This window comes from Stylophora pistillata, chromosome 2 (assembly GCF_964205215.1).
Source record: "Stylophora pistillata chromosome 2, jaStyPist1.2, whole genome shotgun sequence".
NCBI lineage: Eukaryota > Metazoa > Cnidaria > Anthozoa > Scleractinia > Pocilloporidae > Stylophora > Stylophora pistillata.
The window spans coordinates 26,612,147-26,639,314 of NC_142520.1; the positions used below are offsets into that span (position 1 = coordinate 26,612,147).

The window sequence follows — 27,168 nt, forward strand, 5'->3', positions numbered from 1 at the left end:
GACTAACATACTCCGTAATATTAAATAAGAAATGTTAGAATAAGAATTCATATACAGAAAATATTGACATCCAGTTATATACCCACTCCAACAAGCTATAGAAAAATGGTTTTTAAGAACAAATTCTACTGGAAATATTAATAGTGAACCATATTAATAACATATGACTTTAAATATAAATACCTTGGAGTGGAATATCATGAAAGTAGTTGTCAAAGTCGTGAGAGCTCGCTGAACTTGTGTCAGTTGACTCAGTTGTCACCTCAGACTTCTTCTTAGCCCGCTTGTTCTTGACCGGTTGGATCGATATTTTTGCCCTTTTCTCAGCTCTTGATCCTCGGGATGCGGCAGCAGCAGGGTCCTTTATGTTTGAATGTCCCATATTTACTGTAGGAGCCCAATCCACATTATTTTTATCGTAAAGATCCGATGGCTTTCCTAAACAAACACATGTGATTTGATGTTTACAGTGTTTCGCGCGAAATATTTTACCCGAGTTTTTTGTTACTTTAATAGCTAAACAAAGCCCAGAACTTCTACAGGAATATCTGACTTACCTGAAACAAAATGTGCGCTACAAACTCGGGTTGTTTCGGCTTTTTTCTCGGTCAGATCTTTGTCAGATCGGTGAATATTCTTGAACCATCGTTTCCTTCTTTCAGTGCTTAATCGTTCTGTTTCTTCACCATTATGACTTATAATTTTCGGAATTCGAAAAAAACTGTATTTTCCTTTGTCGCGAACATTGTTGTGGCCACAACCAACTACAGCACATAGAGTTGGCATGGCAAACTTAGATAACTTACATATTCACTACTGTGACCGTGCCCTAAAACACGCTTACATATCGTCCAACATGGCCGACTTCCGGTTTTCTTAATTATGCGTGACGTAACGTGCAAATGAAGAATTGAGCTTTGCTGAGACTTAAATTGACTCACAGCAGTCATTGAACCACGATTAGTTTGATCGAGTACTCTATGCATTTACTTTCCAGCATATTGACACAACTATACAACAAAAACCAAACAGTCAACTCCTGAATCTGTGTATTTATTTAACTGGGTTGCTTGACTGGAATGATCGAGCCTTGAGCCATAAGATGCATAATTACACTGCCATTCATCTCAACTGAACCGCATGTCTCGTGAAATGCACAGTAAACTAAATTATTTTCCATAGCCTACCTTAAATGGAAACCTCTTTGTCTTTCCTCGTTGTTCTTCACAAATATTCCATCAACAAAATACCCAGCAAGATTACATTTTGAAGAAAGTACTTCTGGACCCTAATGCAGCAAACCATATAAACTAAATGTAAATAACAGGATGATTTTATCGAAGGTTTAAACCGTGCTGATCCGTTTGCACCGATTTAGATCGGTGTCGATCGGTGTCATGATTTCAAGGATGACTCTGATGTAAAAACGGGATCAACTAACTACGACATGCACCTCTAGCGAATAGTTGTGATTTGAAGTTTCCATTTGAGTTTAAGACGCTTTTAGATGCGCTTCGGTTTCATTTGAATTATCGCACAGGGCAGCTCAGGAAGACATGTTGAGCATACCTTAACACCACGTTAAATTGAGAATTATCTTGATAAGTTTGAAGCTGCAAACAAACGGCGGAAATGCTTGAACAAGTGGCTACGAATTAGCACTGCCCCTTGTTCGCCAATACCTTCATAACTCGAATGGAGTATAAAAATGGCGAGTGAAATGTAAGACCGTGTACTGCCATTATTTGAAAGCCGGTTAGATATACCCTTAGCAACGGGGAAGTCCCTTTGTAAGAAATGAACTTGAGCCTTGGACAATTCAAGGATAGGAAAGAAGTTGCGCTAAAAATGAGTCGACTTGGGATACCTTCGTGTTGAGATAGAAATGTCTACAAGGACACAATCCTAAACTATTCTACAAATACCAAGAAAACTAGTCTGAATTAGCGAACTGAAATGATCCCTATCAGACAATGACGTCATTCTTAAATGACGTCATTCTTAAATTTATCCGTTCACGCAGCAGGAACGAAGATGTCACGTTTTGATTTGAAAGAAAATACAAGCTACTGCTTTCAATATCACGCGAGTATTTCGAGTAACCTACGAGTGACATACGAAATTTCCAAATTACGCACGAAAAGATAAGGATTTCATACGAGTAAGGAACCAGCCATCATATATTACCAAGGGGGGTGGGGCTGGCATCATTTATTGCCAACTGGAGATGGGGTAGGGGGGAGGAATTTTGGTTTTTTTACACTTCAAAACTTGGACTGTTATTGCTTATGACCAGGCGTGAGGTCAAATGGCTGGATATTGGCCGAGTTCTTTAATTCTTTTATGGACCCTTACGAAGGCGAGGTCCATAAAAATGCGAAAAAGGAACAAGGCTAATATCCATCTTGACCAAACAAGCTTCGTCAATAAGAAGCCCAACTGTGTTTGTGGCACAAAAAGCCCACGGAGTCGCTTCTCTTTTCTTTGTTTCGACTTTCCTCTACTCCTTTTTGCGTCTCCATCGCCGATATTGTCCAAGAAATAGGAACTTAGTGACTCCTTGTAATTAATTTTTTTTCATCCGCGAGATCAATGCGGGTAGTCCCGGGCGCGTGAGATGGGCCTATCTTGCCCGCTCGGGTAGCCAGTGAGAATACATGTCCACGATTCGCTTTATCTTGCCCAAGGGTGCTGCCACGCTGTAAGAATAAAGGGTATCCTTTGTCTCCCCAACTAGGTTTGTTTCATGTACCTAAAGTCGTGGCATAGTCTTCTGATCAAACATATATCTGTAGCAACCTCTTTCGATTCATCAGACATGACAAGTACTGAGTACGAATACCTACAATAATTGTTTACGTAGATTTCTTTGGCTCTAATTTTTGAACACGTATCCTTGGTTCTCTCGTGACATCTCAGAAAATACAAGTTCCAAAATAACCAGGGCCATTGCAGTCTTACCTTTAAAACACGAAAGATCTCCGAAAAATTAACCCTTTGGAAAAGTTTCAGTGTCGTGGGGTTGTCCATTTTGAAAAAAAGAGCCATTTTTCAAGTCGTAATTTTTGAAAATAAAGCCATTTCTCACGCCGTAATTTTTCTGCTAAGGAATTATGACAGTACAACCAATCAACTACCCCTGCATATCTACTGACCTAAGAGCAATGTGTTTATATTTCGTAAAAAAAAAAACCGCGCAAAAAATGTCACTATAAGTCCCAAGTAATTACATATTATATATCACGCTGACAACATGTCACACCTTGCAAAGCTATGTTCTACTTGTTTCCTGAACGTAAATTGCTCTTTACGGTAAATATGAAAGTCTAGTTGGTGTGTTAGTCACACGAAACGCGCGGAATGAATGACATCTACTTGTTGACTGAGTCAGGGGGGCTGAACAGGGCAGTATATGACTCGAGGTCATATGTGGACTATCAGCAAAGAAAAGCTGTCACTGATCTTATACTTAAAAGTAAAGATGAACTAGACGAAAACTTTAGTCTATGTATGCGCCAAGATGGCAGCACGCTTTTGGAACTTGCTCTGTTTAGGGGTCTTCAATTAACTTATTCTATGGTTTCAGCCTCCCACTACCAAGTTGCAAAGTGGTAAGAGCCTCTGCCACCTATTGAGTATCAATGGGGAATCCTTTCGCTAGGTACACGGAATTTCCCTGGCCTATTTTTCAGACCGTCATTGAAGCGTATCGAGTCTACAGTCTTTGCAATCAAATATTCGATTTCAAAACTCAGCAAACAAGGAAGCATAGTGCTCATACTTCCTGGACGCCTATTCTGGTTTGACCTCACGATTCATATGGATATTCAAAGCAACCCAGGACCCGAAAGGCCGGAAAACTCTCAAATAAACCATCTGCAGACATCGGCTAGTTAACAGCTTCCGAAATTTGAATAATCGTGCTTCAAATGTAATTAAATATTCAAGATATGAGCCTCTACAACTGCGGCTACGGCAATTTAAAATCCCAGACGAAACCTTCCATTTGCTGAAAAGCAATGGAATGTTGAGAACACGAGGAGTTCGCTCTGCTCAGGCTGTCTGAAACCGTCAACATAACATTGCAATCTCTGATGTTAACGGATACCTGACAACAATAAACCCGGCGAGAGAGGAGTGAATTTGCATAATCTGTGCTTAGTAAAGCGCTTTGGAGAAAATAAACAACCTCCCAAAACGCCCGGTGGGCTTGAAATCCTTCATTTGAATATTAGATCGCTAAAACATCGCCCTCACTTGTTACAACTACGGTAACTTGCATCTGAAAGGAATAGCGACGTTATTACAATCTCTGAAACATGGCTCAATACCACTGTCCCTTAAGCAGAGATACAAATTGAGGGTTACAATATATATACACAGGTTAGATCGACTTCACAAAAGAGGCGGCGGAATATGTGCCTATGTTCGAAGAGATCTTAAATCATCAGTACTGAAGGAATTTTCATAGATATTCGACCGAAATTTCCATCAGCTTTGGATAAACGTCCAGTGCAAGAAACGCAAATCAATAATAATTTGCGTGACATATCGCCCCGACGACTCTCCTTTGAGTTCCTTCGAAGAAGTACTTAAGCCCAGTTATATCCAAACCCAGTTATGTCCAAGCCTTGCTGCTTGACAAACCGATCACAATCCTAGGCGACCTAAACTGCGATGGTCTCAAGAAAACTGGCACTGAATTCAATGCTCTGGAGAAATTCTATACGGATATGAACTTAAAACAACTCATCACAAAACCAACCAGGATAACAGCGACCTCTCAATCCCTGCTTGACTTTATCCTAGTTTCCTCCAACAGTCAAGTGTGTGATAGCGGTGTAATACATCGATCAATCAGTGACCATTCAATCGTTTTTGTCAAAATCGCCAGAAATCGAGGACATTTTACTCCCGCATTCATTGGTCAGCGGATTGGAGTCGGATGAAAACAAAGATAGTGGTTAGGACAAGTTTCATATTAAATATCGAGCGATTTAAGTTCTGTGGACCTTCTTTATGGAGAAAAAAGCAAAACAAAAAAACAGCTTTGAACATATCTCTTGGTATTTTTAAGGCAGAGCGACTTATAGCAATTTGCTGTCTGATGTAATGCAAGGGACAATCTGTACAAAGCTTCAATGCCCATTCAAACTGGCTTTATTTGTAATCGTCTACGGATGTCAGACATTTTGGAAATTGTAGCTTAAACCACTTGCATTAAATAATGGGAAGATCTAGGCAAATCGTACTTGAAAAGGGCTTTTTCTCCCAGTTGAAAACACAGTTCAACGAACGTACTATACAGATCTCTTTGATCTGCTTCCTAATTTTCGCTCGAGAAAATAAATTTGTTCAAGGCGCTACTTTAGTATGAGAGGGTCTGGATTGAGTTTATTTCCCGTCAAACATTGCTGAATAAGAAAAACAAATATGGCGACAGATTAAAGGCAGAGGGTTTTTCTTTTAAAGCTTTCCCTTCTGGTGCGTTCTCAAGGATGGTCTCAGATCACAGACTCCACAGAGCAAAAGTAGCAATTTTCGAGCTCTTTTGGAAGTATCTTATTGTCAAGAAATATTTCTTTTTATAGACGATTTGCTAACTTCGAACTTCCCTTTATTTAATGCGAGTCAGAGCTAGTTGACTTCTTGGAGGGTTGCTCCTCAGATCGACGATCCTTTGCCATGGATTACGCTATATTTGAAACAGACTAGAGCAAATGACTAGCCTCGAATATCGAACATTGCTGACATTCCTGGAAGTAAGTAGACAAACAGCTTTTGAATTATTTTTATGCTAGAAGTACAGCTTAATCTCTACTGAACTTGTTTCGAGTCGGAGCTAGGGAATACTCTGACTCGTCTTTGTTGTATTTTGGATTTTTGTGGAAATCCTATAAATTTCCTTACATGATTTAGCCGCCATTAACTTCTCAATACGCACGCGCGTCCGGCATTTTGACCCAAATTTCTGGCAATGAGCTCACGGTTAGGAAACCCAAGACTACCCCTCAGTACATTACCACTCGAAGTTACAAAAAGTATAATGTGGATCTTTTTGTCACAGATGTAGCTAAGGAAGCGGATTCACTGCTCACTATCTTCGATCAAACCGATGTAGACTCTAAGCTCAATATTTTAAATGACACTTTGCAGTCTGTCCTGAGCTTACACGCTCCTGTGAAACAAATTAAACTACGGAGTAGACCTTGCCCCTTCTTGAACCAGGAAATCAAGGATCTCATGAGATCGCGAGATCTCCTCCGGAAGCAATACATTCAGTCTCGCCATGACACCGAGTGGATAAATTTCAAACATTCCTGTGACCTGGTCAAGAAAACGCTACAAGAAGCTGAAAGAGATTACACCTTTGAAGAGGTCACAGCCAATAAAACAACTCTGGCTCACTTTGGAAAATTATAAATCGTGCCATCCCCTCCAAAAATAAGCAGAGACCTTCCTTTACAAAGGATTTTACAGTTTTAGCCAACGAATTCAATCAGTTTTTTGCTAAGGTCGGCTTAAATGCCGCTGACGTAGTACAGCGCTTGAGGGAAGAACATGACATCACAGTCCGAGATTCTTCATCCGAAACTGACATGGATACTTCCTCTATGGAATCATTCAATTTAAGGACAGTATCACTTGAAGAGGTTTGGCAAATTGTAACATCTCTCCCAATGAATAAATCGCCGGGACCGGACAAGATCAGCGCTCGTGTATTAAAAGACTGTCTCCCTGTCATATTGGGCCCTTTCACTGACATCATCAATTGTTCCATACTTACTGGTACATTTCCTTTCAACTGGAAAGAGGTTGAGGTGATCCCGATTCTTAAAGACGGTGACCATGAGAAAGCTGCTAACAATAGACCTATATCTATGCTAGCCGTAGTTTCAAAGGTCTTTGAAAGGATTGTCTTAAATCAGCTCAGCGCCTATATCAAAAAGAACAATCGACTCACCACACACCAAAGCGGCAATAAAAATGCTCATTCTACAGAGACCCTAAACATCCTGCTTACGGATAACATACTCGAAGCAATGGATAAAAAGCTGATAACAGCTCTAGTACTATTAGATCTATCCAAAGCCTTTGACAGTATAGACCATGCAAGACTGCTCCACAAACTTTTCACCATAGGAGCCTCACACTCTACTGTCAAATGGTTCAAGAGCTTTTTAACTGGTCGTAGGCAATATGTGAGAATCGGCTCCGCCTACTCCGAAACTCTACCTACCCTCAAGGCGCAATCCTATCACCATTGTCTGCATTTATCTCAATGATTTACCCACGGCACCGACTTTCTGCAATTTGGAATCGTATGTGGATGACTCAATAATATTCATGTCATTTCCACTCGTTGAGCTTCATGCTGCCATTGAAAAGCTCGAACAAGATCTTTACAGCGTAGCCCAATGGTGTTGTGAGAACTATCTATTTATCAACCCCGATAAAACCAAACTCCTTTTCCTTGGCACTAGACAGATTTTAAGTAGGTTACTGAATGACCCTAGTGTGGTATTCTTGGGTAAAACACTGAAGCCAGTAGACTCTGCCAAGGACTTGGCAGTCCTCCTTGACCCCCATCTGACCTACGATCACCACATTTCACGTGTAGTATCATCTTGTTTCGCAAAGCTTTGTCAAATTAATAGAGTCAAATGGAGCTTCGACAAAAAACACTAGAGTTCTTAATAACGTCGCTAGTTTTTAGTAAGATGTTTTATTGCTCATCTGTATGGTCAAATACCACACTCCAGAATGTAAACAGAGTATAATCTATTCAAAATTTTGCCAGTAAGATCATAACAAACTCTAGGAAGTTCGACTATGTAACACCTTTGCTTCGTGAGCTAAATTGGCTTCCTGTTAAAGAACAATTATTTTATAGAGACTCCGTTCTGACCTTTAAATTTCAGAACGGTCTTGCGCCTCAATACTTAACGAGTAAGTTTACCAAGCGACCGAGGATCAAATATACATACTCGTAACACTCGTACGCGGAACTCTTTGCAGATTCCGCTATACAGAACGACTACTGGCCAGCGCACTTTTTCCTATAGAGGGGCCAACATATGGAATAACTTGCATAAAGAACTTAGGCAAAATGCCTCATTGGCATCTTTCAAGCGCGCTCTGCAAGACACACTATTGAGGCAGACATTTCCTTTGTAAGCTCTAGAACTTGGTGGAATACTATCTTAAATTCTGACCATGAGTTTTATCGTTATTTATGTTTTCATAAATTATAAAAAGTTTGTAAATAGTTTCTGAAAAACCTCACGAGGATGTAACTATTAAAAGATGATGACTTTTCCTCTTTATTTGAGAGTAATCGACGCCAATCTTGATTTTCAAACTACATCTGACATGGGTATTCAACTATCTATGCTACTGCGCAGAACATAAACGCTATTTACGAGGAAAACAGCTGTAAACTGAGCGATGACTTTAATTTTCGCACACACCTAGGCTACTTGCCCCATGGGGGGCATAAAACAAAGAAAATTGGTTATCATCTTTGAAACTTTTCAGAAAACGCGGAGAAAGACACGACATCATGATTTACGGACCGAACACTACGAGGTCCGTGCGTCATGAAATAGAGCCAACATTTTCCTTCTAGCCTACCAAACTCAGCCGATAAGTATTTTATCATATGACTATGTGCTGAAAATTTCGAAAAATTTGTTTTAACCTAAAAAGAACGTACTTGCATACAAAAAAGTGCGCGCACTGGAAAACTGCTAAAAATATTTTACAGTAAAAAAAAACCCTTTTTTTTTCTTTAAGTCAGAAAGAGAAACAATAATTCATCAAGACTTGCCCCTCTTTTTGTTTTTTTTTTTATCAAAAGTTAAAGTCACGTTCTCGGAAAATGCTTATGACCCGTGTAAGAACAGGACCAGCCTACACACGTCAGTTTCAGAATGGTTTTCAATGGATTGCACTGGCGGGGCTGTACTTATCATATGGTAAAACAAGATTTACAACTACGTTTTCTAAGTGGTGCAGCCCAGTGGGTTACCTTAAGAAATTAGACAGTCATCCAAACCCGGGCATGCTCTCATACAAGCCGCTGACTAAAAAAATTGGTTTGCGGGATTGCGTGCAGTGATTATCGGGGCGGGCGAAAGGATTGTTTTTAGCGAAACCCCAAGATAACAATTATAGCCATAGCAAAAATAATGGTTTGAGATCAGCCAGACTTCCACTTGTTTGAAGAAAAGTCTACAACCTTAAGTGTATGGCAACAAACCATGGCCCTTTCGATCACCCTTACCACAACTTATGACAAACTTAATAACCCACGTTATTAGTTTCTCACAATTATTGTTTGTTTTCTGAGGAATTCGGGGGTATTTATTAGGAAACAATGGGATTAAAATATGTTATTATATCAGTAACATTCCTAAACATCAATCCATGGCCTCCACAGCTCTTGAGTACACCTCTGATATCTCCGGTATACAATTTTCAGTAGTGAACTACTTTGGACTACAAACCGGAGAGTCTGCCTGAAGAAGTTCCATAGCCTTTATGACGGAATGGAAAGGTCTATTGTGTTTCAAAAACAGAAATATTTTTCCTCCGTAATCTCTTTTAATCTTCTGGTTCAACTTTTTTGTATTTTTTTGCTTATTTTCAACTAAGACATCAAGTCAACGAGGAAAGGTAGGGAGTCAAGGAAGGGTCAAACTAAACGGGGCCAGGGTTGTAGCATCCAAAATTGATGAACCACAAAAACACAAGGCACTCGTGTGTTTCGCATGTGTAACAAGTTCTTACTACTGATTTGTACCAGACCTGACACACTCCGCAGCTTTGACCGCCTTCTTCCTTCTTCTACCTTCGTTATTTTATGTATTTTTCGTAGTATGAGTACTTAATGACATTTTTACTCATGCCCTCACGTTTGCTAAAGCTTAACAAATTAAAATACGCTGATAAATTATAATATTAGATGCAAGTGTAAGACAACAGACAATAAATCGGCCATCTTGAGTGTCTACAAACTATACCCCAACAAACTTGGCTGGTTCAGGTTCTAGTTATAGCTCTTGCATGCAAGCACAACCCTACCAAAGATCCACCTAAAACAGCGACATAGGTTTAATTTCACACTTCTGTTCCTTCGCAACAAGGGTCGAAGGAAACATAAAAACCAGCTACTAAGAAGTTGACATTTTGGTACTCGTATAGATACTGATGGAATACCAGGATTTCTCCTTTTACTGAAAAATCTTATCTTCACCGCGCGCAGTGAAGATATTATTTTTATCTTTCACGTGTGAGGATATTGGTGTGGCCATGTTTACCAACATAATTACCCAATTGCTGTTTCGAAAATGAATAAAAAAAGTTGTCTTTTACGTGGAAATTTCATCAGTATCTATATAATAAACAAAACATTACATGGCCGCTTGGGGATATGAATTTGATCTTCTCGTGCTGAAAGTATCTCTCACGAGTGAGCGCAGCTCACCCGTGAGAGATACTTTCAGCACTCGAAGATAAAACTCGTATCCCCGCGCGGCCATGTAATATTCTCTATATGTCTTCACGTTTTTGTTCAAGCCCTTGTTGAAAGGTGGCATATCTGTCTTTATCAAATTGGCGATCAGAAGCTCTTCAAAACATGGCACGCTACTGAGTTAATTTTTTTCTATGATTTGCCTCTTTACTAATTTTGATCTGTAATCCCCCTGTAATCCATAAAACCAGAAAAAACTGTATCCTGCTGTCAATGAGTAAGATGATGTAATTTTGAAGTAACTTGTCTAAAGAAAAGGATAATCAGTGTAGCCAAGACTCAGGTGTAACAGCATTTTCAAAAGATTCATTTATTATCAATTTTTCAAGAAACACTGTTACGGAAGGAAAAATGTCAGCCTCTTTTCCCTTGAAAAGTAATATTTAGCGATGAGCTTTGACACTGAGCTCTCTTCCCCCTTTCCACCCCTCTCTCCCTCTCTTCCTCCCTACCCCTCTCTCCCTCCCCTCCCCACCCCTCTCTCTCCCTCTCTCCCTCACTCTCTTACGATTCTTGTGCCCCTGTAACTTTGAAAAAAGTAGTTACTTTCAAAACTTGATGCCAACATTTCGAAAACAACCGTTTACAAGAGGTTTGACGAAATATCGCGACCGTCAGAACAATAACCTTCCGATAAATCGAGATTATCAGTAGCGTGTAAATTATCATGCATGCTTCACCATGCTTTTGTCTGGCAGTGTAGCTATTAGTAGATTGTGATGACTTTTCTTTCTGCTTGAAACATGTTGGAGGCTTAAGTGAAGCGGAAGTGATGTAACGAGTAATTTCCGGATGAATGGCAAGAACAAAGCACATCAGTAGTTAAATTTGGAATTGTTTAATTTTGAGCTCAGAACATTGCAGAGGAGAAATAATAGCTTTCTATTATACTAAAAGTCTAACTGAGAGATAATCATTCACCTATTCAAGGAACAGTTATTCGCTAGATTCAAAGCGCGAACTTGTTTTAAAATGCGACCGTGATAAGAATCTGTATTATTTTCACTTTTCCGATATTCTCAATTTTAATCGTTTTTTTTTTTCTTTTACACTTTTAGCCCTTTTTTTTTTTTAAACTCTGTGGAAATTTTTTCCAGAAAGCAACTGGTAGTGCAGGCACAACGTTTCCAATATCTCTATTTGATCTTCGTTCTATCTGCAATGGGTTCATTTTTTAATTCTCTTGTCCCTCCAATCATAGCCAACCTTTGGGCAACTTTTACAATGACTAAGAAAATGAACATCATGTTTAGCCAGTTACACTGAAATACGGACACTATGAGCGAACCATGGTGTACTATTCAACTTGTTACATTTCGGATTTCCCATTATCTAAGTCCAAAAATGGACCATTAAAAACTTTCATTACCTCTTTACTTAATTCTCATATCAGGTTGATGCCGTTTTCGTCGACTTAAGTTCAACATGTATGTTACGCGGACTCAAAAAACCAGGGGGACTGGAACGAGACAGTCAAAGTCCACAGCGTGACCTCCGTGAACTGTATGAAGTTTTTAGTTTTCCTTGTCCTAAGCGTTTTCTGCGATTTAATAAGTTTTGTGTTCGTTGACGTTCAAAGTTTGATGCCTAATGCTGTTTTCTTTTTGTAATTTTCTATTGTTGGACAAGCTTGGACAAGCGTAAGTTCACACCACTTCGTCGAGCTTTCATTTTCCATTTTGTTGTATTTCAAATCATTGACACGTGATTGTTTTCTTGTAGCTTCAGATTGCATACCATTACTATTTCGTAATAAATCCAGAAAACTCCAAGCTTTCCCGCTGTCATTCCCTCGTTCAGCGAACCAATATATGCCTTAGCTGCAGGCAACAGATATAGATGCCCTTGCGTTCCAGCCGATAAGTCCTTTATCCCCTCACTCCACAACATCTGGATACGCTCCCGTGAAACTCTCACAAAGACGTTTCAGCAGCTGTTTCTGGTTAGGACCCTCGTTTGGTGATGATGATGATATCCGCATAGTGAGTAACGCTGTCAACAACATTGACTCCCTCACCCACTGTGGATTTATGACCCCCCCCCCCTCCCAGGATATTCCGGGATGTTCAATTTTTGCCGATGGCTATCGGTTTTCTCTCAATAACATCGAAGTATTTTATGAAATGTTACCTTAAAGAAATTGTCATCGTTCATGGCATTAAGAGACTCATTAGCAGACAACTTAGTGCACTTATGTAATATTTTTCCAGTACACGCCTAAACACCTTTATAACTAGAACTGCACTATGCATTTAGATCAATTTGTAGGTGGTGAAACTAGAAATATGAATCTGCATTTCCACTAACAGTATGACTAAATCGCATGATGTACTTGAAGTTATTTTAACTCGTGTTTACTGGCTTTAGTATTCTGTCTTTGCCAATGAAAGGTAATCACCAGGTACTCACTTCGCTGTTCATTGCACCTTGGCTATCAAGAGACCACCTAAAGCTAAGCTCACCATCACGTCACGTAAACTGCGCACGATTCATTCAGACAACCTTCGGCGTGATATTCGGCGTTGTCAACTTTGAAGACACAACTACGTCTCCTAGCCTGGTTTCCTTAGGAGTCAAACCAATGCAAGTACCAACAGAAAACACAGCTTTGGGTCCCAGAGCTCGAATTGCATCATTGACAGCAATCAAAGAACCATCAGGAACTGCAGAACCTCTGGTACACTTGATCAAAGCAGTTTTGAATTTATTCTTCTGGTCATGTCCCATGGATCCGTACTACACATACCCAGTGCTTTTGTGGTACCTCCTTGAGGGTTGATCGAGATAGCGGAAACATGCTAAGAACTCACAGTCCTCCACTGTTAACAACAGGATATCGACTGGAAGTTCAATATCGCTCCCGCACCTGCCTGACGTGGGAAGGCCCTTTAAATCTGGAAGCTTAAAATTGAGGTCAGGTAGATAGCCAATGGAGTCCTGTATATCATCTTTTCCGCCATTCACAGTTGTTGAGCCCACGGGAATGAATGAAAAGTTTAAGCAACAGACCACTGACATAACGAATTCGTGAATGAGATGTACTTTTCTTAATGAGGAAGATCATACAAAGCTATTCGAAAGATGAGATTACAGGAATAGTTATAAACGAAAGCTCTATGTCAGCGCGGGAAATTTATGAGAAGTACTTTGCCTGGGTTGAGGTTTACAGAAGAAGTTGGTAAATACCTATGTTACAAGCTAATAAATATCAAACCTCTACCTCCCATATCTTCCACAAGAAAATACGTTAAAAAGTTATTATTCAGTTCAGTCACAGTTTCCTAGAAAAGGTTTTCTTTTTCTTTTTTGCTCAGGTAAAAGCTTAATTGTGTTCTTGGTTTTGTTCTTTGCCCTCTTCGGCGCAATAGCTTGGGTAATTTAACACTGTATCTCCGCTTTTCCCCAGAAAGTTAAGCTGTAGATAATGGAATTCACAACCGCTGGGTGTTCATTGACCTTCTTCGTTTTTATCCCCTCAAATTTTTAGATATAAAACAAAGGACGAAAAAGCCTGCCGTCCTTGAATGAGCGTTAGTGTTCCTCCAAGTATGGAGTTTACAGGAGAGTAATACCTTACTTTTCCCGAGTGTTCGGCCAATCAGAGAACGGGTTACGTCAGCCACATGCATAAGTCATACGATAAAGATATTTAATAGTTCCTATAAAAGTGCTTTACCTGACAACTGCTAAGTGCTACAAGGACACTGACTGGCTACAATCAGCAATCGGTTAGAAAGAGATAAATTGATTATTCTTCATTTAACAAGCAGACTGATTTGGGAATTTTACCACCTTTGGGTTTGAGAGTGTCAGATGTACAGATCAGTTTTTCGCTTGGAAAAGAAAACATTTTTATGGTTTTATGCACAATATTTTACGAGTTTCATGCAATGAGCAAAGATTTCCGCTTGTATTATGTGTTATTCCATGGAAAAAGGGTTTTATTATTCCACTATTATTATTCCACTTTTACGTAATTTTATCATATCATGGCAATGGAACGCGCGAAATATGCCACGGTATAACTATGGGCGGCCATCACAATAAAAAATACAAGGATGTCAAATAGATCAGTGAAAACAAAGATGGTTTAAGGATCAGCTGCAGGATAGCATAGCTATAATAAAGGAATGGCATGGCCAAATTACGGACAGTCTAGTTTCCTTCATGAAACAGAACACCCAAACCAGAAATAGTTTAGTCAAATGATAAACGGTTTAGTTGCCCATGTCGAGTTGGAACATGAAATTGTGAAATGGACTAGCTAAATTGCGAATAGGCTAGCACTTATTTTCAATACAGTACACAAACGGTGTAGCGTTGCGTCAAATGACTCAGGGTAATATTGAGTAGCACACCGTACGCACAAACGGTGTAGCGTTGCGCGAAATGGCTCAGCGTAATGTCGACTGGCACAACGTACGTACAAACTGTGTAGCTAAGCGTGAAAAGGCTCAGTGTAATGTCGAATGGTACAGTATACACACAAAGCGTGCCGTGAAATGGCTCGGCGTAATGTAGAATGGTACAGCGTACATACAATCGGTGTAGCGTTGCGTAAAATGGCTCAGCGTAATGTCAAATGGTACAGCGTACACACAAATGGTGTAGCGTTGCGTGAAATAGCTCAGCGTAATGTAGAATGGTACAGCGTACATACAAACGGTGTAGCGTAGCGCGAATTTGCTCAGCGTAATGTCGAATGGTACAGCGTACGCACAAATGGTGTAGAGTTACGTCGAATAGCTTTGCAGAACATCAGACGCTCTAGCTGAACATTAAATTGCTTAGCATTACATGAAATATTTCGATGCCGTGGCCAATCGTCGATCGCGAGCTTGCTTGTGGCGTGACGTGAAGGCCATCTCGCCGAAACAACCCAAAATACAAACCACAAATGGAACAATGATCTGTTGGGGGGCATGACGTCATCCAGTGTGAAGACTGGCGCGAAACCATCACATAGTGTAGTCGCTATGTTTAAGCCGGAGTCTTCACTTCGCCTTATCGTAATGCAGAGGCAATTCGGTAAGTTTCTCCTCTTTATTTTTCCCTGCCGATATTGCATTTATTCGTTGTCGTTCATGAAAGCGTGAATTAAAACAGCGACGAGACTGGATTCTACCACGGTTTGTTGGCCTCCTGGTTTACCACAGTTTGTACGCGTTGGTGAGCCTGAATGTTTATAGCATTAAAGGCCCATTTCCATCCGAGATCCTTTGTAGTCGTTTGTTTTTGTTTTGGAATCGCGCTATTGTTAAATGGCGAACTCTTATAGTCATTCACAAACACTATTAAAAAGAATAACAAAGATTTGGTGAAGAACACAGTAAACAAATTTGCAGCTAAATATTTGAGACTGAAAAATCATAAATCGAGTCTGTGTATAAAACTTGTACAAAGCTTACTTGATGTCGAAGGAAATTGTTCGGCTTCAACACCAAATAAAATATAAACAAATAACCAATATTGGCCAAAACGAATTTACCTTACGCATTTCAATTATAGAATAATGATTTGTACAAATGAGATCGCTTACATACATATCTCAGGAACTCATGTAAAAATCAGTCAAATAATTACTCTCACCTCGAAAAATTCTCCCCGAAGTCCCTAGTTCCATCGTAGGAACAATGCAATAACATTTCTGCAAAAGCACTGTCTGTGGTGTTACCGAAACCCATGGTTGTTTTCCTCGCCCTCTTTAAATCATACACAGACTCTCGAAGTCGAATAACCTTTGCCGAGCCGGGCAGACTCGGCCTTCCTCTAGATCGCTTCCTCGGCGGCATCAACATTTCAAATGACGTTTTTCACCGTCATACATGTAAGAATTAAAAACTATTTACTGATGTGGATACTACGATAGTTTGTTGTTCGCACATGATTCAAGATGGAACTTTGAAAGCCCTAATTAGTAAGATGGAAGAAGATATCAAAGCGATTCCGCAACTTCGAAGAAAATACCGTATTTTTCATATATGATAAATGATACGGGCACGCAAGGCATCTCGGTTGGAAAAGGGTCTTTAAAGCACTGATTTCTGTTATATTGTCGACACTCTTGTAACTGGTTTTACCCTGGTCCCAGAGGTTCTCTTCTCTCTAAGTTTAGTTGAGTTTTTAATCGAAAAATTATACCTAAAATGTTGCCTTTCAAATTAAATCGCAGTGACTAAACGCACGTGGGGCAGCCGGACTAGTTTACAAATTACTACTGATTTCTGAAATTACCAATACGATCGCATTGCGAGGATAGCCGTATCCTCTGAGCGAAAGATCATTGCAAATGTCAGCGAGAAACTGGAAAATGATGGACTTGCCGTGACCAGTTGGCAAGATGGCGAACACATCTTCACGATTAAGCAAAGCAAAAAAGGCGTCGTTTTGTTCATTTGTGAGTTGATCTATCTCTGGAAAACGATTCTCCAGAATCAGAAGAGGCTATTGTGTTAAAATAACTTTCCGATAACACCATGTTCTGATGATAAATATGCTAAAATTTGTCTTCTTTTAAAGCGTGTTTACAAGTCTCGTAGAGCAATGCGGTCTTGAGGTGTGATACTTGCCACACTCCTGTGTGTATAATATTGGCAACGCAAAAACTACCAACTGGCCGGTCCCTCGGTACGATATCGGAATACTACACCCTCCCCCACATATTTTTTCACTGGCCAATCACAGGTATCGAAAAATAATAGCCAATCAGATCGCGACGATCATCAACTGAATGCACCAAAGTGACTGCTCGCTGCTTCGCAGCTCGTTGTCGGCGCTTGGCGCCGTTTTTTTTAGAGAGAAGAGATTACGCGTACGTAATAACTAAGCCTCTCTTATTGATAATATTTTCGTTAATAATCCTGATCAAGTTCTAATTAGTGGAAACATTATTACCGATGTCTCTGATCATTTTTCTCAATTTTGTATTTTGAAATCTAAGCGAGACAAACCTATCAAGAAAACAATTAAAAAACGCGACTTCTCTCAATTCTCCTATGAGGAATTTAAAAATGATTTGTCCGCGATCGACTGGGATGCTATTATTGCCTCAAAAACAAATAATATTGATGAACTATTCTCATCTTTCTACAGAAAATTAAATTCAGTCGTGAATAACCATGCGCCTGTTAAAATTTTATCCAAACGTAAAATTAAACAACTTGCAAAACCGTGGATAACAAAAGGAATAAGGACATCAATAAAAATAAAGAACAAGCTATATGTTAATGGAATACATAGTAAATATAAATATTATAGAAATAAAATTACAAACCTTATTCGTTTGAGTAAAAAACGTTATTACTACGATTTCTTTGAGAAAAATACAAATAATATGAAAAAGACGTGGAAAGTAATAAATGAATTAATAAATAACCAAAGGACAAAAAGCAGAGTGTTAACGAAGCTGAAAGACCCAAGCAATAACAATCAAATAACACAAAATCCTTCCAGATTACCAAATATTCTAAATAAGCATTTTGCAAATGTTGGTAATTTACTAGCAAGTAAATTGCCAAAGAAAGATAACTATATGAGTTATCTTGGTAAATTGAAATCACCTGATTCTTCCTTCTTTTTCAAACCCATTACACCAGAAGAAGTTAAACAGGAAATATTATCCCTACCAAATAATAAATCCTGTGGCTTATACTCCTGCCCTACACAACTGCTTAAATCTTCTTGCAATATCATATCTCCAGTTCTTTCTTATATTTTCAATTTATCTGTTATCCTTGGTGTCTATCCTTCAAAACTTAAGATTTCTAAAATAACGCCAATATATAAAAGTGACGACGAGACCGACCCTTCAAACTATCGACCAATATCTCTTTTGTCTAATTTTAATAGGATTTTTGAAAAACTTTTGTACTTCCGGATGAAGGAATTTATTGACAAAAACAACCTATTGTACTCCTCACAGTATGGCTTTCGCAAGTCACATTCCACAGAGCATGCACTACTTGATATTGTCGAAGATATACTACGTAATATGGATAAACGGTACTTCTCATGCGGTGTCTTTATTGACCTGAAAAAGGCATTTGATACGGTCAATCATGAAATATTACTCGTTAAATTGAACTTTTACGGTTTCCGTGGATTGATAAATGACTGGTTTCAATCATATTTAAAAAATAGAACACAAACAATTCAGATTGGAGAGCATTTATCAACAAAACTTATCTCCCCCTGTGGTGTCCCCCAGGGATCAGTCCTTGGACCTCTTCTATTTTTACTTTACATAAATGACATTCACCTTTGTTCTGATAAACTAAAATTTTATCTCTTTGCGGATGATACTAACATACTTTATGCTGATAAGAATCTTATGGCGATCGAGCAAACGGTTAATGTAGAGTTGAATAACGTACATGACTGGTTAACTACAAATAGGTTGACATTGAATACAAAAAAATCAAATTTCTTAATTTTTCGTCCTCATCAGAAAAAAATGCATTTTTCTCCACAAATAGGTATTTTAGATTGTGAGACAAACCGAAGAGTTAGTTTAGAGCAAAAAAGTTATATCAAATATCTAGGCGTTTTAATTGATCAAAATTTGTCATGGAAAAACCATGTTGACTCTGTTATCGTAAAAATAAGTAAAACAATAGGGATGATTGCAAAGCTGAGGTACTTCGTTCCCTCTACTATCCTTGTAAATATTTACAATTCATTAATTCTACCTTATATAACTTATGGACTCCTTGCCTGGGGCAATGCGTCAAATGCTTATTTAAACAAGATTTTAGTTCTTCAAAAGCGAGTTTTGCGCTTAATCTATTTCACCGATCGAAGAGAGCATGCCATCCCTTTATTTGCCAAAGCAAAAATTCTGCCTGTTACGTTCCTATATTATGAAGCCGTAAGTAAACTTATGTTTGACGTGCACAACCAGAGGGCTCCCATTAATATTTTGAAACTATTTACTAAAACATCTCATATTCATACCTACAATACTCGATCATCCAAATCGCAGCTCTTTAGTACAAAGTACTCTAGACTTAACCTACAAAAAAAGGCTTTCTCGCGTGTTGGTGTCAAAATTTGGAATAAGATACCGAAAGAATTCAAAACGTTATCAAAACATTCCTTTAATAAACAAATTAAAACGTCTTTATTTCAGATACTAGATAATGAAGATTCTTATCTTGATGTTGAAAAGATCTCCTCTAAACTTAAGGACTGCATAATTAAAACAAATTGATCCGATTGCTTTCAGTACTAATGTATTTGCTTCTATACTTTATTGAACAACTATTGATGTATTTGCCAGCTATGCTTCTTTTTATAATTTAGCAATATCTAATTATTTAGTTTTTAATTTTCTTTATATATTGTAAATAATGTTTGTTGATGATTGACCCGCCTCGAATAGCAAATTTGCTATCTGCGGGTCAACATAATCTAAATTATTTTGTAAGAAAAAGAAAAATAAAGTGTGAAAGTGTGAAAGTGTGAGATTTATCCTATTTGTTTAGAGAGAAGAGAAACTCTGGGACCAGGGTAGATAGGAAAAACAGTAATGGCAAAGCAAGCCCAAAACAGCTGAAATCGCCAAAAAACACGACGAATACGCAAGGAATGAGTAAGTTTTATTGATCTAGCGTGGAAAATGTTCATATTTCGGAATATTTAGTGTTTTAACTGGACCATATTTTATTTCCTATACTATTCCCTATAACGCATTAAAATTCTCAAAGGTTGTTCGCGTAACTTAACACTGCGTCACACAACGCGTGACGCTTTAAAGAAATAATCCTTCGCTTTTGCTCGAGACGTGAACTTGGGACGCCTGTGGTTTCATCCTCCATATAAAAATCTACTGAAGGATCCAATCGCCAATGTTTACATAAAACGATTGTATTAATTAATCTAATTTAAACAATCAGCAAATGAACTTTTACTGTTCCCAAGGGTTGTTGTTCTCATCAGTACGCTAACAATAGAAGTGATTTACAGTATTAGATTTGTGCTTTAAAGAAATATATTTAAGTTCACACGAAAGATAAGTATAAACTTTAAAAAACTTGGTTATCGGCCCAGCACTTTAAGCCTGACAGATACTAGATGCCAAAATTCAGCCTCTTTCTAGGCCATGTCCACCACATTGCTTTACGCCAATTAAAAAGTGCTACGTAACGCCGGCCGTGCATTTTCCTGCACAGGAAAAACCATACAGGATGAATTATTCTGGCCTTTTGCAGCCAGAATAATACTTATGGCTTTGTCTCTGACAGAGGCGGCAGTAAGCACTTTTATAGCCTACGAGCAGGTCGTTGTTGGTCTCGTCACGCAACGTTGGAGAAATGGCGTTGCGTGACGAATTCAAATTAGGGCTGTGAAGGACTGCTGGAAGCGTGGTGCCAATGCAGTTTATTTTTGCCACCAACTATGCAAACACCAGCATATGTTACTGTTACCCGTACTCTAAGAACCACAAAGAACTCTTAATAACTAACACTTCTAGAAGAATATGTTTCTTCTTTCTTGTTTTTTTCCAAAAACCACAACAACTGCTCTTCTTTTAACTGTCCCGGATGTTGCCACGTCACAAGTCACATGTTTCCATTACGTTTACGCTCTAATATTACTAAGTGTCCCATTTCAACCCACATATCCAAAAACTAACTCCTGCATGTTTTCTAAATAGTCAAAATATACCCTGATGGACGCAAAATTACAAGCACCTGCAATCATCAAGGGCCTGTCTTGACTCTTGTGATACAGAATGTTTCACGGTCTTAGATTCTACCGCTTCAAAATACCAAATTAAGATCAAAGAGGCATTGCATATTAAGTGGGAAAAACCCATTCTTAATCAGCAATTGAAGCATCTAGAATTGTCTCTTTCCTTTTAATTATGTTGTTCCTTGGTCTTTTATTTTTTAATTATGGCAGTTAAAACGTCTGGATGCCAGAACCTACATACACGAAAGCTGGGCGTCTAGGACGTGGCCAGCTAACATGTTTAGAATTTACATTTGTGCCCCCCCCCCCCCCCCTCCAAAAAAAAAAAGAAAAACTAATACAAAATCATGAAAAAAAACTTCTAAAAAAAAAAACCCTAGTGGTTAGTCCCTAATGTCTTAAAAACTCAACAAAATAACACTTGGCTAAGATGAAGTCTCCAACTCATGACTTTCAAAGATCTTGCAATCTTGAGTGAACTGCTGATTACAGACTTCTGCATTCTGCCTATTATTGTTATTTTTATTATCATTATTATTATTATTATTATTATTGTTATCATTATTTTTTTCTTGGTCTAGTCAAGCGCGCGCTATTTACATTTTTCGCGTATTTAATATTAAATTGTAACGTAGCCCTACACGTAGTTTGTAACGTACCTGAATATAAATTCAAATATACAACCGTTAAAAGCTCATTTGCAACTGAGGATGACATGAGAATGTCGAAACAGGTCTTGGAAGTTTAAACTCAAAGTTGTCGTTTCTTTATTGAGAGTTTTTGTCACTCTGCTGTCTTTACGTCCTTTTAATAATAGTAACAATAATAATCAGTTTAATTACTCTTTTTGTAGCTTACAGCTAAATTACAAGAGTGGTCAAGGTACAAACCATATCTTTACAATAACATGAAACATTTTACTAAGAATATCTATATGCAATAAATTTGTCGAGACGGTTAGTAAAAGCCATAGCGGGATCATCTCTAAGAGAGCCTGAGCGTACATTGTATCCACGGGAGACAGTTGTGCGATGTGGCAGCAAGTTAGCAAGGACACCAGTGTCCCGAACTCTCTGGATAGACTTAGCGCATGTAGCGGCACGCCGATCAGAGAGAGTGCAAAGACCACACAGCACAAGTGCGTCCCTGTAGGGAAGCCCAGGAAAGTTTATTTGCAAGGCTTTTATCTGCACACTCTCAATTAGGAGGCTAAGATAATCAGGCAGGTTTGCACAAACTGGGAAGGCATACTCTAACACTGAGCGAATCAGGCTGGAATACACCATAACTAACTCCCTTTCCAAAACACCTGACTTCTTCAGACAACGCAGTGCGAACAGGCGTTTGCGAGCTCTCTCAACAGTCAACAACAAACATATGAAACATATGTATGAACTGCGGTTATGAGACGTATATGTGAACGATCCTTCGCAGTAAAGCACTATTTGAGCAATAGTGAAAATCAGACCTGAAGAAAAATTTTTTTTTTGGTTTCATGTTATTGTAAAAAAAAAAAAAAAAAAAAAAAAAAATTTTTTCAGGTCTGATTTTCACTATTGCTCAAATAGTGCTTTACTGCGAAGGATCGTTCACATATACGTCTCATAACCGCAGTTCATACATATGTTTCATATGTTTGTTGTTGTTTGATTTATCATCTACGGGTTTATGTCGAATTAATTTGATGGCCTGCTCCCAGTTGGCTTGTTAGCTCAATTGGTAGAGCGCTGCACTAGTATCGCAGAGGTCAGTGGTTCGAATCCCGTACAGGCCAAAAATTTTTTTCAGGTCTGATTTTCACTATTGCTCAAATAGTGCTTTACTGCGAAGGATCGTTCACATATACGTCTCTCAACAGTGTACACATGTGCAATCATTTGACTACGCATGTGCAATCATTTGAACACGCACTCTAATTGCGCACACGTCATGGTTGTTCGTGCTCGTGCGTGAGTGGAAAAACTCGTTGCGAGAAATCATTTACCCAAACTAGATTTAGCGTCATTTTGAAGGTCATTTTATAGGAAACGTACTACGTAGTTTGATGGAATTCAGAAAAATGGCACATGATGAAAATCAAAGGCTCTGTGAGCCAAATCGCGAATTGGATAAGCCAATGTAATTTGTGTGGTCAATAGAAATGGGGGTTTGATTTCCATACTAAGGTAAGAATTGTTAGACTGGTAAATGATCATTATGAGGAGTATGATGTCAAACTAAACTAGGCCTCAGACAGAAAATATGGCCTAATTAGGATTTAGTGCAAGACAATCACTGTTCTAAATTTTACTGTAAAGGTTTGTGTAATGAAAGTTCAAAAGGGTGCTGTTTTGTTTATCAAAAAACTATTGTTCCAAAATTGAACTCAGTATTTACTTGCGATGCAAGCATAGGAATGAGCATGTTAAAGCTTATGCGCTGTATGGAACGCACGGACATAAGGATAAGCATATATGCATATTATCAAAACGTTGCCTTCTCTTTATGCTTATACTGTCTAGTTAAGACTTGGTTGGAATAAGCGTTTACAATCATGTGACTATTATACGAAAAATTACTGAACTAAAGTAAAGAATCTCAAACTAAATATAAACCACTAGTTGACAGAATTATAGTCATACACCAGCAAGGATATTTATCCTTGTAAAGGGATTGTTGTTGTCACTGTCAACTTAATTATTGTTCTAATCTTCAATAGGATTCAAAAGAAAAGTTGCTGTATCAATTTCTTGAAGAACATGTCCTAGGTGTAAAGTCTCTATGACGAACATTTAGTTACAGGCAAATCTGTAACAAGATTTTTGACAAAGAGAAAGAGTAATCTTCAGTATGATTCAAAGGAAAGGCTACTTTACCTATTCCTTGAGGAATTTGTGTTTGTCATGAAGCCGCTATATACTGTTTATTTTAGTGTTGGTAAATCTGCATGAAGATTTTTATTGAATAGTTAAAATTTCAGCAGATTACGTTAACATGTAGCTATGCCATTTCTTGAAGAATTGGTGTTAGGTATAAAGCCATGTCACTTTGCTGTACATTTGGTCTACATCAAATGAAGTGAGGTCTGTAACTGCCAAAAGGCGTGTCCTTTCGTGGCCGCTTATAGCAATGATTTCAAACGCTCGATAGAGGAAGAGGTTTGAACTAATAAAGAACCAATAAAAATACAAGTTTACAAAATGCAGAAATATTAAACTGAAAGGCGGCTAAAGCGAACGCGATGAACATAATAACTAGGAACTTACATTGTATCGGCGCTGTAGGCCGCGAAAAAAGGGCAACTACACCAGATGCTCTCTCGGTGAAATCAACGATGAAACTAAAAGGCTAGAATATTACAACATGTAAATCATAGCGAACGCGGGAAAGAAAAACAAAACGTATTCCCGAGGGAATGCTAATAAACTGAAATAGATTGCAAAGAATGCTAAATTCTCCAAGGTCTAACTTAAGTCTTGCTTCAATATAAAACGTGCTGCTGTGCAGGTATCTTAAGTTCAAAATAATGTAAAACATTTTAAATAAAGAACAATTTGGGTTGATTATGTCAGATTAAAAGTTGTTGTTGAGTTTGAAGTATGGCCTTGCTAACCTGTGTTACATGCACAAAATATTGATAGAAAGAACCCCTTCCTGGAGTTGAGATCCTTGCCTCAAGGACACAGGGATGATGTATTATTTAAAAATCTTTGAGGAGTAAGTGCTCTCTTTTGAGATCTTTACTTACTCATTTTTAAAAAAATAAGTCTTACTATGAGAAACTTCAGTCACCTTAAAGTAAGGACTCTGCTATCAGTTTTAACCTGTATTTGTCAGTGCATATTCCTTGTTTTGAGAACTGATAATTACACTCATTTTGAGTAATATCAATTTTCATCCTTAGAACTTCCTGTTCCTCACTCCAGGACGCATTTTTAAGAAAAAAAATCCTTAATTCTTGAAAGGTATCTGGAAACACACAAACTTGTCAGTGCACTAATAGCGCATACACAGTGTGAGTTACACCATTGAAAAAACAGCATATCGATTGATTGAACTTAAGCTTGAGCTTCCTTCAATGCAGTTCCCAATTGTGAACCACAATTGAACCGTCCTCGAGTAAACGTCGCGTTTTGTTTGACTTCCTTTCTTTGTTTTCTTTTTCGGACACAATAATCATTTTTCTGGATATATACATTTAAATATAGAAGTATTGACGCCACAAATTAAATGTGCGCTGCAAGAGGTAAAAAGTGTATTCGGAGATTGGGCAAACTTTAATTAATTCACAAATGAAAAACCTATACTTTTTTACTCTTTCAAGATTATCATTGCCTTCTTTTTCGCCCCAACACTATTCTTAGCAACAAAGGTCGTCACTTCGTTTGTTTATCACTCGCCAAAAACTATCAAATGCATTCAAAAGCCTAAAATAGAAAAAAGTATACAGGAATCGACCAATCGAGCGAGCGAGCGCCATTCATCACATCATACCTACAACTCGCTCTTGCGCATGCGCGCAATTGACGAGTTAAAAAAGGTCATTTTTACCAACAATTTTTTGGAACTGAAGAGGGCACTTTGTTTTTTCGTGTGGCTCAAAGTCACTAACAACAAATTCCTCTAAAACGTACATATTCCTAATAAGGGAGAGTCTGTGCAAGGGCGCATGTTAGTAAGATTTACCTTGACACGAAGCGAGCTAAAGTGCTCAACTGTTGACCTGTTATGACCCGTTCGATCAATTCCTGAGAGTTAAAGGGATAAGTTCATTCATCTCACAGGTAAAAACATATTTGAGGGGAAAAATACATCGCGTTTTTTCTCTTACTAGAGGCTAATTGTGAGCAAAGATGGAGACAGTTTGCATTTTTGTTTGCATTTTTGTTTGACTTTTTGCACGCATGTCCTCTTGAATGCAAAACTCACAAGAGATAAACAGAAACAAGCTAGCCGAAATGAGGGTGTGGGCCAAAATGCATGGTCAATTTTCCAGAAAATGAAATGTTAGCCAATAACAGGGCAACGACTGCTTCTGGGCTATATGAAACTGAAACGGTCTTGAAACCTATTAGGTTTAAATGTTAGGTCTGGAGATTTGAGAGTGATGCGCTGCCGCCTGATTCAAAGGAGAACGTCGGTTTTGAGCCCAAAGAATCCTTTCAACGATAAGTTGGACGGTTCTTGCAAATTGTGGTGAGTCACCTGATATATTTATTGAAAATGATAATTTTATCGTTGCTCCAAGGATGCGAATAAAAGAAAGACATTAGTTTAATGACCTTAAATGCTTGCCTTGCCAATGTAGCAAAACTGGAGGGTTGAGATAAGCATTCAATTTCAAGTGCGATACTAAGAGCAATTTGTGGTGGGTGAAGTTCTAACAAGGCTCTTCAAAAATAAGGGCCTGGGAAGTAATTTCACTCATTCCACTCTAAAATTCTACTGGCTAAGTCTCTTCGCTTTACTAACTGATGACACAAAGCATCACACAGGACCTCAAATGTTGCAGCTGGTCCTTCCTTCTGTTTCCAGTGCAGTAACATTTTGTAGGCTTTTTCAGAATATTCCTCATTTTCCTTGTGAAACGCTGTAAGCTTTGCCTCCGCGATTTGTAGGCGACGTCCAAGTGGCTGCCAGCTTTCGGCGATCTCTTGTGACAGCCACTCTAAATCTTCGTTTTTGGGCACTCTTTCTTTGACATAAAAGATAAGAATAGCAAAGGAGGGCGAATGTTAATCAAGTCGAATGTCAAATACAACCCTCGCCAAGTCTCTCTGAAACTCCTTTCCCCTTTTAATATCTATACATATTATACTTTCTTTTTTTTTTCATATTTTTAGGATTTTCTCTGAGGCGGCAAGGGAAAGGGCTATTGAATTTTGCTCAAAAGTTACAAATGAAAAAGCTTAATTAGGCACATATTGGGCCATTTTGCAATCTTATTTCCTTATTCACTT

At 38.4% G+C, this 27,168-nt stretch overlaps 3 protein-coding genes and 1 long non-coding RNA gene across 7 annotated transcripts in view; 1 reads left to right on the plus strand and 3 right to left on the minus strand.

The window, feature by feature from the left end:
- The window catches only part of LOC148738081 (uncharacterized), a 29,931-nt gene extending 25,026 nt beyond the window's left edge, over positions 1-4,905 (minus strand). For 2 of the 4 annotated variants that reach the window (XM_088749924.1, XM_088749921.1), the window contains exons 1-2: positions 4,766-4,905; positions 1,188-1,288 (exon numbers count right to left, since the gene is read on the minus strand). The gene's annotated coding sequence lies outside the window, so the exon portion shown is untranslated. Of the gene's footprint in view, positions 1-1,187; positions 1,289-1,569; positions 1,786-1,867; positions 1,907-4,765 lie in introns of those variants that run through there. The other 2 variants (XM_088749923.1, XM_088749922.1) reach the window with 2 other exon arrangements.
- Positions 170-931, minus strand: LOC111342743 (uncharacterized). Its single transcript, XM_088749984.1, has 2 exons — positions 558-931; positions 170-438 (listed from the first exon to the last, which is right to left on the minus strand). Exons 1-2 carry the CDS (start codon positions 784-786, stop codon positions 170-172), a joined length of 498 nt encoding a protein of 165 aa, XP_088606110.1. The 5' UTR covers positions 787-931.
- Positions 4,906-5,435: 530 nt separating the features above from the next.
- Positions 5,436-8,327, plus strand: LOC148738083 (uncharacterized). The gene is made up of 2 exons (XR_015996924.1): positions 5,436-5,762; positions 6,068-8,327. It is a non-coding gene; the product is annotated as an uncharacterized LOC148738083 (long non-coding RNA).
- Positions 8,328-26,464: 18,137 nt separating this feature from the next.
- Positions 26,465-27,168, minus strand: part of LOC148738084 (uncharacterized) — an 18,454-nt gene continuing 17,750 nt past the window's right edge. The window contains exon 9 of the mRNA XM_088749928.1: positions 26,465-26,903. Within this exon, the coding sequence (XP_088606054.1) occupies positions 26,629-26,903 (275 nt within the window). The 3' untranslated portion in view covers positions 26,465-26,628. The remainder of the gene's footprint in view (positions 26,904-27,168) is intronic.

Excerpts from the sequence above, each read along its gene's own strand:
- LOC111342743 (XM_088749984.1), bottom strand. The coding sequence starts at position 786 with ATGCCAACTCTATGTGCTGTAGTTGGTTGTGGCCACAACAATGTTCGC. Across the intron at positions 439-557 it reads TAGCGCACATTTTGTTTCAG|GAAAGCCATCGGATCTTTAC; the intron begins GTAAGTCAGATA and ends GTGTTTGTTTAG.